Source organism: Bos mutus, chromosome X (genome assembly GCF_027580195.1).
Source record: "Bos mutus isolate GX-2022 chromosome X, NWIPB_WYAK_1.1, whole genome shotgun sequence".
Classification (NCBI taxonomy): domain Eukaryota; kingdom Metazoa; phylum Chordata; class Mammalia; order Artiodactyla; family Bovidae; genus Bos; species Bos mutus.
The window spans coordinates 125,624,641-125,637,021 of NC_091646.1; the positions used below are offsets into that span (position 1 = coordinate 125,624,641).

General features: G+C 49.5%; 1 protein-coding gene across 1 annotated transcript in view; it reads left to right on the forward strand.

The window, feature by feature from the left end:
- The window catches only part of LOC102286044 (protein Shroom2), a 141,104-nt gene that overhangs the window by 87,121 nt on the left and 41,602 nt on the right, over window positions 1-12,381 (forward strand). Inside the window, 7 exon segments of the mRNA XM_070366626.1 lie at window positions 7,116-7,170; window positions 7,473-7,604; window positions 7,691-8,255; window positions 8,258-8,881; window positions 8,883-9,033; window positions 9,036-9,424; window positions 10,625-10,721. Coding sequence (XP_070222727.1) covers window positions 7,116-7,170; window positions 7,473-7,604; window positions 7,691-8,255; window positions 8,258-8,881; window positions 8,883-9,033; window positions 9,036-9,424; window positions 10,625-10,721 — 2,013 coding nt within the window.

The following is a 12,381-nucleotide window of genomic DNA, read 5'->3' on the forward strand; positions in this document are numbered from 1 at the left end:
GTTTGTTTGGAGTAATGTCTCTGCTTTTGAATATGCTGTCTAGGTTGGTCATAAGTTCCCGTACAAGAGAAGGAATTTCCCAATTTTTCCACCCCAGTGTTTTTAACAGGCTTCCCAGGTAGCTCAGCTGGGGAAAGGATCCGCCTTGCAATGCAGGAAACCCCGGTTCAATTCCTGCATCCATAAGATCCCCTGGGGAAGGGATAGGCTACCCACTCCAGTGTTCTTGGAATGCAGGAGACCCTGGTTCGATTTCCTGGGTTGGGAAGATCCCCTGGGGAAGGGATAGGCTACCCACTCCAGTATTCTTGGGATGCAGGAGACCCTGGTTCAATTCCTGGGTCTGGAAGATCCCTTGGGGAAGGGCTAGGCTACCCACTCCAGTGTTCTTGGAATGCAGGAGACCCTGGTTCAATTCCTCGATCCGGAAGATCCCTGGGGAAGGGATAGGCTACCCACTCCAGTATTCTTGGAGTGCAGGAGACCCCGGTTCAATTCCTGGGTTGGGAAGTTCCCCTGGAGAAGGGCTAGGCTACCCACTCCAGTGTTCTTGGAATGCAGGAGACCCCAGTTCAATTCCTGTGTTGGGAAGTTCACTGAGAGAAGGAATAGGCTACCTACTCCAGTGTTTTTGGGCTTCGATAAGAGCTGCTAAAGAATCCACCTGACTGGTGGGAGACCTCAATTCAATTTTCCCAAGATCCCCATGGAGGGAAATAAATGGCAACCCACTCCAGTATTCTGGCCTGGAGAATCCCCGTGGACAGAGGACCCTGGCGAGCTACCATCCATGGGGTCGCAGAGAGCTGGACACAACTGAGTGACTAAGCACAGCACACACATACTTCATTGAAAGTTATTGTGAAATATTGGCTATGTTCCCTGTGCCATACAATGTATCATTGTAGCGTATTTATTTTATCGTTTGTACTTTACTGCCCTACCTCTCTCCTGCCCCTCCCCCTTCCCTCCCCCCACTGGTAATCACTAGTTCGTTCTGACGTCTGTAAGTCTGCTTCTGTTCTCTTTGTTGTTGTTGTTGTTGATTCCACATATAAGTGACATTATGCAGTATTTGTTTTTCTCCACCTTAGTTCATCAAACACAATGCCCTCCAGGCCTGTCCTTGTTGATACGAATGGCAAAATTTCATTCTTTTTTATGGCTGAGTAGTATCCCATTGTATGTGTTTGTGTGTATGATATATACCACAACTTCTTTAATCTATTCATCTGTTGATGGACTTTAAGGTTACTTCCGTATCTTGAGGACTGTAAATAATGCTGCAATGAACAATGGGGTGCATGTTATCTTTTGAATTAATGTTCTCATTTGGGGTGGGGCAGTTTATATATCAAGGAGTGAAATTGCTGTATGCTATGGTAGTTCTCTTTTTAGCTTTCTAGGAACTTGCTTGCTGTTTTCCAATAGTGAGCAAGGGTTCCCTTTTCTCTGTATCGTCACCAGCTTTTGTTATTTGTTGTCTCGTTGATGACAGACCTTCTGCCAGGTGTGAGGGTGATACTTCATTGTGGTTTTGGTTTGCATTTCTCTGATTACTGATGCTGAGCAGCTTTTTGTGCCATCTGTATGTCTTCTTTGGGAAAATGTCTATTCAGGTCTTCTAACCATTATTTATTAATGTATTTTTGGGCCATATGAGTCATGTGGGATCTTAGTTCCTCAACTGGGGATAGAACTCTCCACCCCTGCAGGGGAAGGGCAGAGTCTTAACCACTGGACTGCCAGGAAAGTCCCTTCTGCCTATTTTTTAATCAGGTATTTATTTTTCAGATAGAGTTTGATCTGTTTATTTTTTACACATTAACCCCTCATTGGTCGTGTCATTGGCAAATATTTTCTCCCATTCAGTAGGTTGTCTTTTCATTTTGTTGATGGTTTCCTTTCCTCTGAAAAAACCTTTCATTTTAATTAGGTCCCGTTTGTGTATTTTTGCTTTTCTTTACTTTGCCGTAGGAGGCAGATCCCCAAAAATACTGCTACAATTTATGTCAAAGGGTGTTCTGCCTGTGTTTTCCTCTGGGAGTTCCATGGTTTCTGGTCTTAAATTTAAATCCTTAATCCATTTCAAATTTTTTTTTTTTTAATACCATGTTAGAGAATGTTCTAGTTTCATTCTTTTGCATGTAGCTATCTAGTTTTCCCAGCATGACTTATTGGAGAGGCAGTCTTTTCCCTTATATCCTTGCCTCCTTTGTCGTAGACTAGTTGATAAGTGCGTGGGTTTATTTCAGGGCTCTCTATTCTGTTTCCTGACCTACGTGTCTGTTTTTGTGCCACTACCATGCTATTTTGATGACCATAGCTTTGTAGTGTAGTCTGATACCTCCATCTCTCTTCTTTCTCAAGATTGTTTTGGCTCTTCAGGGTCTTTGAGGTTACTATGCAAATTTTAAAATTGATTTGTTCTAGTTTTGTGAAAAATGCTGTTGGTATTTTGATAGGGATAGCTTTGAATCTGTAGATTGCTTTGAGCAGTATGGTCATTTTAACAATATTCTTCCAGTCCATGGTATATATTTCCATTCTGTTGTGGCATTTTCAGTTTCTTTCATCAGTGTCTTACAGTTTTCTGACTATAGGTCTTTTACCTCCTTGGTTAGATTTTTCCTAGGTATGTATATATGTGTGTATTATTCCTAGGTATGTATATATGTGTGTATTATTGTTATTTTTGTCCACACTGGGGGACACGTGGGCACTTGGTTTCCCAACCAGGGATCAAACCCACACCCCCCACAGTGAAAGCTAGGAAGGACTCTTAAGCTCTGGACCACCAGGAAGTCCCAGTACTTAATTCTTTTTACTGCAGTTGTAAATGGTTTGTTTCCTCAGTTTCTCTGTCTGATGGTTCACTGTTAGTATGCAACCCATTTCTTTATGTTAATTTCATATCCTGCAACTTGACCAAATTCATTGATGTGTTGTAGGAGATTTTTGGTGACATCTTAGGATTTTCTATGTATAATAATATCATGTCATCTGCAAACAGAAACAGTTTTACTTCTTCCTTTCCAGATTGAATTCTTTTTATTTCTTTCTCTTTGATTGCTGTGGCTAGGAGTTCCAAAACTGTTGAATGAAAGTGATGAGAGTGGGCATCCTTACCTTGTTCCTGAAATACTTTCAGCTTTTCACTGTTGAGTATAATCTTTGCTGTGGATTTTGCATATATGGCCTTCATTATGTTGAGGTACGTCACCTCTATGCCCACATGGTTGAGTTTTTATCAAAATGGATGCTGAATTTTATCAAAAGCTTTCTCTGCATCTCTCGAGATGATCATATGGTTTTTAGTCTTCAGTTTGTTAATGTTGTGTATCCCATTGGGTAATTTGCAGATATGGAAGCATCCTTGGTGTATCCTGGGATAAATTCCACTTGATCACAGTGTATGATCCTTTTAATGTATTTTTTTGATTCAGTTTGCTGATATTTTATTGAGGATTTTTCATCTGTGTCCATCAGTGACAGTAGCCTGTAATTTTATTTTGTGTGTGATGTCTCTGCTTTGGTGTCACAGTGATGCTGGCCATGTACAGTGAGTTCAGAAGCATTCCTTCCTTTGCAATTTTTGCAATAGTTTGAGATGGAAAGGTGTTAACACTTCTCTGAAAGTTTGGTAGAGTTCACCTGTGAAGCCATCTGGTCCTGGACTTTGTTTGATGGGTTTTTTTTTTTTTAAATTAGGTTGAGCTTGTTGCTGCTAATTAGTTTGTTTACATTTTCTACTTTCTGGTTTGATCTTGGGAAATTGTACATTTCTTGAACATTTTCCATTTCTCTAGATTGTCCATTTTATTGGCATGTAGTTCATATAATTATCTCATAAGATCCTTTGTGTTTCTGTGGTATCAGTTATAATTTCTTTCATTTCTGACTTTACTGATTTTTGGGGTCCTCTTGTTTCTTGAATCTGACTAAAGGTTTATCAATTTGGTTCATCTTTTCAAAAATCAGGTTTTAGTTTGATCTTTCTTAGTGTTTTTTAGTCTATATTTCATTTATTTCTGCTCTAATGTTCATGATTTCTTGGAGTTTGTGTGTTCCTTTTTCTAGTCGCTTTACATATAGGGTTAGAGTATTTGAGGTTGTTTGTTTCCTAAGATAAACTTGCATTGCTGTAAACTTCTCTCTTAGAACTGCTTTTTCTGCATCCCGTAGGTTGTTTTTTTTGTATGGTGCCTTTCTTGACTTCAGAATGATGTTCCTTTTCTGATGAGAAAAGTCTATGGATGCATCATTACTGGAACGATTCTAACTTTTTTTCACTGAGTAGCAGATGTATAATACTTGAAAAGAAAACAAAACAAAAAACCAGGAGAAAGGATGGGCAAGCATGCTTTCTCATTTATGTCGTCTAATTGATAAGTCGGTTTTGGCCGAATGCCTTTGAGCCAGCTGAGTGGGATGGCTGTGCCACACCAAGGGATGGTGTGATACCACCCTTCTTTAGAGGTGTTTACGTGCAGATTAGAAGGCAGGGGTCACTTATGTGTTGAGTGGTGTATTTTGCCAAAGCTCCCCAGGGGATTCTGTGCTACACCAGCACCCTCTCTCCCAGGTTGCTTTGTGGAGGTACAGGGGAAACCAGGGGCCTTCACAGCCCATGTGCCAGGCTTGGGACCAGCCTTGGCCTGGTGGTTTCTTGGTGACTTTGAGACAGAGGGCCTGAGAATTGTGAGTTGGTAGAAGGGGAAGGCTGGTCCACATGGCTTACCTGCAGCCCACATTTCAGGGTCAGAAGGGCAAATGCCACCCCCAGATAGCACCATGGGGGTGTTGGCTTGGAGAAGCTTCTGCTAGCCACAGGGAGCTGACCAGGCACCTTGGTTAGTGGCCAGTGTCCTCGCTAGTCTGTTAGAAGGATAATGGTAACAGCCAGTAGTGTGCCTCTTTGGGGTGTGTGCACAAGTGCCTGTGTGAGTGTGTACGTGTATTTGTTTGTATATGTATGTGAATGTGTGTGTGCATGTGAGCGTATGCGTGATATGCATGACTGTGTGTGTCTGTGTGTGTATTCAGAGCTAACATAAATATCTCAAAGTCAGGTTTTGACTATTACTAAATGTCTGCTGTAAAGGAAAATGTGTCTTAAATTGAATATTCCTGGGACTTCCCTGGTGGTCCAGTGGCTATGATTCTGAGCTCCAAGGTCCCCAGTTTGATTCCTGGTCAGGGAACTAGATCCCACATGCTGCAACTAAGTCTTGGCGTGGTGCAGCTAAGGAGCCCATGGGCTGCCACTAAGACATGGCCCAGCTACATAAATAAGTACAATATTACCTATTTACAGCCATAAGAGATGGTAGTATTTGGAGTCCACGGTACTTTGGAAAAACCCAGATTATCATCCCAGTGGTAACACTTAAGTGAAAAAGTGGGCCTCAGAGTGCATTATGACAGTGACTTCATGTAACAGGATCTCCATGAAGCCCATTTGGCTGTTTTTGAATTAAGACACCCATGTGCCGTTTGGAAACCGCTGCTGAGCTTTATTTCTGTCTGCTTGGACTTAGAATCTCCTGGAAAAATCCACTCAGGAATGAGGAGACAGGATGGAAAGAAATGTACTCCATTTCTGGGAGGGGACCTGGTCTGTCCTCCAAGGACACGGTGTGGAGCCCAGTGTTCACGTGACTTAGCCAGCTCACACTCTTGTGTCTTTTCCCAGGTCACACATTTTTCTTTCTTATCTTGCTTCCTCTCAAACCTCAAGTAGATGCAGTTTTTTACCCCCCTTGAAGCATGAATGTTCCAGCTTTGTTGAGTTTTAATGAAAGCATTTTACATGCCTGGATAAATAGTTTAACCACTGAGAGCTTAAGTGTGCAATATTGTCCTATCAAAAAAAAAAAAGAAGTGCATACCTAAGTCTTAAAATACTAAAAAAATGCTAATCATTGTTTGAGCTTTCAGTGAGTGGCAGTCCTTTTGCAATAGTAACATGAACAATCACAAATCACCATGAGAAATAATAATGAAAAAATTCTGAAATACTGCAATAATTTCAAAAATGTGGCAGAGTGAATGGTGTTGGGGAAAATGGCACCTATAGGTTTGCTTGATGCAGAATTGCTACAAACCTTCAGTTTGGGGGGCAGGGAGGAAGCAGTATCAAAGAAGTGCAGTAAAATGAGGAATGCCTGTAATTTAATATTTGGGTTTTGCAAATATAATCTTATCTCTGAACTTGCCTTTTTAAGTTGAAGATCCTTCTCTTTTGATGGCCTTCCTCATGATAGCAGTGCATAGCATGAATTATTTCATGCACTAAACTAGAGGCTCACTAACTTGTTCCACAAGGGGCCAGATACACTTTCTAGCTGGTGGGCAGGTGTCTTTGGCAGCTGCTCAGCTCTGAGTTTGGAGCCCTGCACACAGCCATGACCGTGTTCCCCTCAGTCTATATTTATGAGCACTGAAATTTGAATTTCAGATCGTTTTTATGGATCACGTGGTACTCTTTGAATTTTGCCCTCTCCACCCACTAGAAAACCTAAAAGCCATCCTTAGCTTTGTGGGCTGCGGTTTGCTATCCAGGATACTTCTGCATGCTGCGGACTTCTGCCCAGCCTGTGGGTGTTGTCTTCAGAAATGTACTGCAGCACTGAAGGTTTTCTGTTTGGGAAAAGCCATCCAGTGGGGAGGACTCTGACCCTTTCAGCCTGCCTCGGAAAAGCTGCTCTTTGAAATGTGAAAAGTTAGATGCGGTGCGCTCACCTTCTCTGGGCTTCACCCTGGTGACTCAGGTGGTAAAGAATCCACCTGCAAATGCAAGAGATGCAGGTTTGATCCCTGGGTCCGGAAGATCCCCGGAGAAGGAAATGGCAACCCATTCTGGTGTTCTTGCCTGGAGAATCCCATGAACAGAGGAGCCTGGCGGGCTACAGTCCATGGGGGTTGCAAAGACTGGGACACTGTTGTGCATACTCATATTCACTTTCCCGTCCAGGGATCTCCATGGGGGAAGAGTGGTTAGTGATGTCTGCATGAGGGCAGCTGCGCCCACGTGCACCGTCTCCTCTTGCCCTTCCCTACAACCTGGCCCTAAAGCACCCCTCTGTTGCCTGTGGTTTCTTCTCCTTTCCTAGCTCCTCCTCCCAGGACCTGTCGGGCGGTGCCTGGGAGCCAGCTCTTCGAACCAAAGTACAGCGCACATCAACCACTTCCCAGGGCTGATCTCCTGGGGAGGCTGGATCTCCTTGCAGCCTGGACCCATCCTCCCAGCCCAAAAGACCATTCTTGCGCCTCTCCGCTTTCTTCAAGTCCAGCAGCAGCATCGACCGCCTGGGCGGTGCCAGCAAGCGGGACTCAGCTTTTCAATATGTTCATTCTCCACCCGCTTTTAATTTCATGGCAGCACCCTGCGGACCACACCTGCCCAAATAAAGGCAGACGCTGTTTCGGCCGATGCCATATCCCTCTGAATGTTGGCCTGTGGGCCCTAGGCCTCCGCTGCAGCGGACTTCTTTCCTAGACCTCCTCCCAAGCCTGGCGGCCGGCGACCCTCAGGGCACCGAGGAGCCCCTGGGGTGCCTTGACAGCCTGGTCCCGGAGGACGGCCCGAGCCAAGTCCAGCAGTAGCATCAACCACCTGGGGCGGTCCAGCTCCGGGCCCGTCTGGTATGTTCCGGATAAGAGAAGAGCCCCTCCGTCCCTCCCCAAGGCGGACCGCCTCGGCCGAGAATATCATCTACAAACTGGGCCTGTGGGAGGCCTCCGCTGCCACCAGGAGCCACGAGCAGACCCAGGGCCCCACGGTCTCAGCAGACGCGGCCCCAGCGCAGCCCTTGCCGGGCCTGAGCCGCGTGCAGCCCCACGGTGGCGACTGGAAGAGACCTGAACCCGCTAATCAGCTGTTGAGGCCGGCGCGCGGGGCTGACGGCCGGAGAGCTGCGAGCTCGGGGTGCGCTCCAGGGGCACATGTGGACTGTGGGTGGCCAGCCTGCGACAGCGGGTCCTGGGCCCTCTTGGGGGCCCCCAGCCGGCTGCAGGCTTCTCTATCGAGCACTGACGTGCGCCGCCCGCAGCCCTCGCCCGTGTGCCAACACCCGCGCCACTTGAGCGACGAGGGCCCCTTCTTCCGCGAGGGCCCCAGGGCCACCACGTGGCTAGGGGAGCCCCTCCCTGCTGACTGCCTCGGGGACAACACCCCTGCTGCCATTGTCGTCGGAGGGCCACGCGTGCTGCAGACCAGAGGGGCGACTGCAGCGCGCAGAGCCGCTACTACTGCGTGATGTCCAGACCCGGTCCCCAGTGGGGCGCCCGGCCCCTCAGCCCCGCTGCTACCCGTCCCGGCTGGAGGGCGCCCTGGGCGCACGGCAGAGAAGCAGGGCAGACCCGTGGACAGGGCACCAGAGGACCCACCGGGGGCTGGCCTCCTGGACAGAGGTGGCAGGAAGAGGGTGGTGGGCAGATTGGACGACGGGGGCGGCGAGATCTGCCCCTGCAGACGCCCATGCTGCACTTGCTGAGCTGGGAAAGGGCGTGCCCGCCCGAGACCGGCCACAAGGACATGAGGCCACGGCGCCGCCTGAGGCCCTGGCAGGCAAGCCGCCGGAGGAGTGACTGCTTCGCCACCACCCTGAGGAATGAGATCCAGCAGCTGCAAGCCAGGCTGCAGAAGAGCCGGAGCACGGCCACCTTGGCCAGCTCCGCGGAGGAGGAGGGGGAGGTGGAAGACGACGTGGAGACTGAGGCGCGGCTCCTGGGCGCAGCCAGTGGGCGCCCTGGAGACCACCTTCCCAGCGGCACCTATAAGGACCACTTGAAGGAGGCGCAGGCCCGCGTCCTGAGGGCCACGTCGTTCCGGCGCCGCGACCTGGATCTCAGCCTGGCGGACCCGGAGCCAGCCCCAGCGTCTGGGAGGGGCCCTGGGTGCCAGGCCGCCCTTGTGCGCTGCCGGCAGTGGCAGCGGCAGCGCGCGCATCGGGAGCCGGAGGCGCTTCACTGCCGAGCAGAAACTGAAGTCCTACTCGGAGCCCGAGAAGATGAACGCGGTGGGGCTGACGGGGACCAGCGCCCTGCACCCCACGATGAGACTCTGCGCACCTTTGCTGACAGGTGGAAGTTTTTTGAGGAAACCAGCAAGCCCGTGGGCCCCCAGCCCGGGCCGAGGCCGGCACCCTGTGGCTTCCCCAGGGAGAAGCCGGAGATGCTGTGGACAGTGGGCCCTGGAAAAGACGGAAAGGCGGGGAGACCCATCCCGCCAGAGCGGCTCGGCACCTTCGCTGAGTATCAAGCCTCCTGGAGGGAACAGAGGAAAGTCCCGGAAGCCAGGGGTGGCGGAGGGTACCACTCCACTGACAACATCCTCGACGTGGGTGTGGACCAGGAAGAGAGGCCACAGTACGTCCACGAAAAGGTCCCGTCATCGCCTTCCACGGACCTCTACAAACAGGTAAGCATCCTGCAGGGGACCAGATGCAACCCCTGACCCCAAAGCACAAATGGGACACCCATGGCCCAGTGTCGTGGTGACTTGTGTCCTGATGTCCAAGCGTTTCTGTGCACCAGGCTCAGCCTCCTGCGAGTGGTACCTGGGGACCAGGTCCACACATTCATGACAATTGCAGGTGCCCTGGTTTCCCCACATCTCGAGTTCCCAGCCTCATCTCTAGCTGAAGCTGTCTCCCCCTTGATTAGCTTGCCGTTAATACAGAGGGAAGAGATTGGGGGAGCAACAGAAAATGGTTAAGTTGTCCTCTGAAATGAAAAGGGGTGCTTCACATCCACCCTTATCACAACACACGTGAGACATTTCAAATACTGATGCCACTTCATACTTTGACTGTTCTCATTTGGTTTTTATTTTATGGGGTCAGATATTTTTAAAGATTGCTCTGGGGTAAGTGTAACTGAAAGTGCAGTGCTTTAAACTATTGCACTTTCCTTAGGCATATTGATGGTGAAAGCTGATGTTTAGCTTTCTAAAAAATCTCCGTGCTTGTATTCATACTTCACGGTTCATAGTCAGTCTTCCTCTCTCTGCCTTTTCTGTTCCTTCCATCTGCAGGGGTGTATTTCAAAGGAAAGATTTCTTGCGGCATCCGACGGAGGCATCTTTTTATAAACAATAGAACCAGCGATCGCTTTGTTATACACTTATGAACGTGTGTGTGTGTGCATGCGTTTGAAGAGAGGTTCTGGTTTCTGTGTGGCCCCCAGTACAGAAAGGCCTGTGGACACCTAGGGCATGTGTGTCCCCTGAGATGGTGCCCTGTGCCACGTGACCTTTGAGAATTCATGTTTCTTGAGGTCAATAGACCAGGCTGCCAGACTCCAGGTCCCAGGGCTTGAGCTTTGACTGTGGTGAGCTGTGTGACCAGCAGTGTTTTGATTTGACTGGGTGGGGTTGGGGTCCACCATGTCACACAGCTTTCCAGCCCTCACGTCGCAGTCCTGCTTCCTGCTGGGGAGCCCAAGGGGACTGAGGTCTCCTTGAGTCATTTTGACAAGGGCTGGGCTGACTGCAGGCCACGTCACCCAGTTCAGGGTGCTGGCTCACAGGGCGCACCCACAATGAAGGGGTTCGTGATCGCAGAGGTTCTCGGGGGAGGCTGCTTGATGACTGGGTGTCCTGTTGTGCCGCCCTTGGCAGGACGCCTCCATGGAACCTCGATGGGAAGCAGGGGACCTGGAGAAGCACACAGAACTTTCTTCGGTGGCACTGGCCGAGGACAGAGCCCCACCCCAAGGTAGGAGAATCTTGCACTTGGGGTCACTGAGGAGGCATCTTGGGGGCGCGGAGGAGCTGCTTTACGGGGGTTGAGGGCTCGGATAATGTGGTTGGGCGTGTGGTTTCGGCCAGACTTGAAGTGGCTGGTCACCAGTTGGGTTGTCTGGGGCCCCTCACCACTGCCTGTGGGACCAGCAAACCCAGGGCAGGGACACTGTGAACACCCTCCTTATGGCATTTTTTCTAGTTCATCAGACAGCTGCTGTGTTTTGTATACAGTCGAGTTCTTTCTGATGACAGAGAAACCCACTGTGATGGGCTTGAATGGAGTGCTTTATGCAGAACAGCAAAATGAAGGAACCCTTTAATGACTAAGGCGCAGCTGGGTTGCTGGCTGGGGAATCCAGGTTGCCTGGAAGGATTGTTAATGAAAGGATGGGGGTTAGGCCTTCTTTAATGAGTTCATTTTGAGCTTTAAAAATAGAAATCAACTCAGTCAGCTCCCCCAGAGCAGGTCAGAGCATGAAAAAATGGGCTGGCTGCAGTGTTAACATGATTATATGCCCACATTCTAAAATGTGTCCAGAGTAGCAGTCTTCCTGCAGTGAGGGTGAAATTTAGGTGAAATACACACCACTGTGTGGACCCTTATCCTTGAGGATTGCAGGAGAGGACATTGCAGGTCACTGCAGGAGCTGAGCTTTAAACGTATTTGCAAAACGGCTGATAAAAGGGTCTTCCCTAGTGGCCTAGTGGGTAGGACACGGAGCTTGCAGTGTTGGGGACCTGGGCTCCCTCCCCCGTCAGAGAACTACATCCCATGTGCCGCAGTTGAAGACGTGGCACAGCCAAGTAAATACATATTTTTAAACAAAACAAAACAAAACAAAACACTAATGGAGAAATGGAAGCCGATTCGTGCGCGGTAGGGTCACTGAGTGCAGATCTTTCTGTGCCTTGAGGGTCTCTGGGGGTTGATAGCTGCTCGGATTAAAACATCAACCTCAAAATTGAGGGTTGTGTCTCAGAAATGACCGAGTTGAATGTTGGCTCTTGCCAGCCTTGTGTGCCGGGGTCTTATTTCATTTGGCTCTAAAACTGGCTGCTGGCAGCATCGCACAAGGGTACGGTGGCTCGGAGGGGGCAGGCACGGTGGTCTGCGTGTGCTGGTGTGGGACGCGGCTGCCGTGAGACACACACCTGCAGAAGTGAGCTGCACGGTTGGGGCTTTGTGACCCTATGTTCCGAGCGGAGCATAGGGACATGCTACGGAGCGCCAGCTGTCATCTTGATCAGAGCGGCTCCTTGCCCCACTGCAGTCCAGAGCCTGCCACATTGTGGGGAGGCGGGGGGCTGCTCCGGGCAACCCTGCACACTTGGGAGGGCTTCATTCCCTGCATGGCAGCACACGCGGGTGGGCTTCCCTCCTGCCCAGCGTTGGCCTCGGGCCTTTAAACTGCAGAGCTCTCGCTGCTGCACTGGTTGGACTTCAGCTCCTCTGCTGGTTCAGTTGTAATAAATGGCTTCACTGTTACATACTGTGTGTGTGTGTTACAATGGCATGGTCAGTAGCGAAGGGGTGAAGAGGACGGGGGTGGGTGGGAGGAGATGGCGGTGAGAGGGAGAGAGGGAATCATGTGCTGTGTGCATCACAGCCTTGGCTTCTGGCAGGCTGTGTG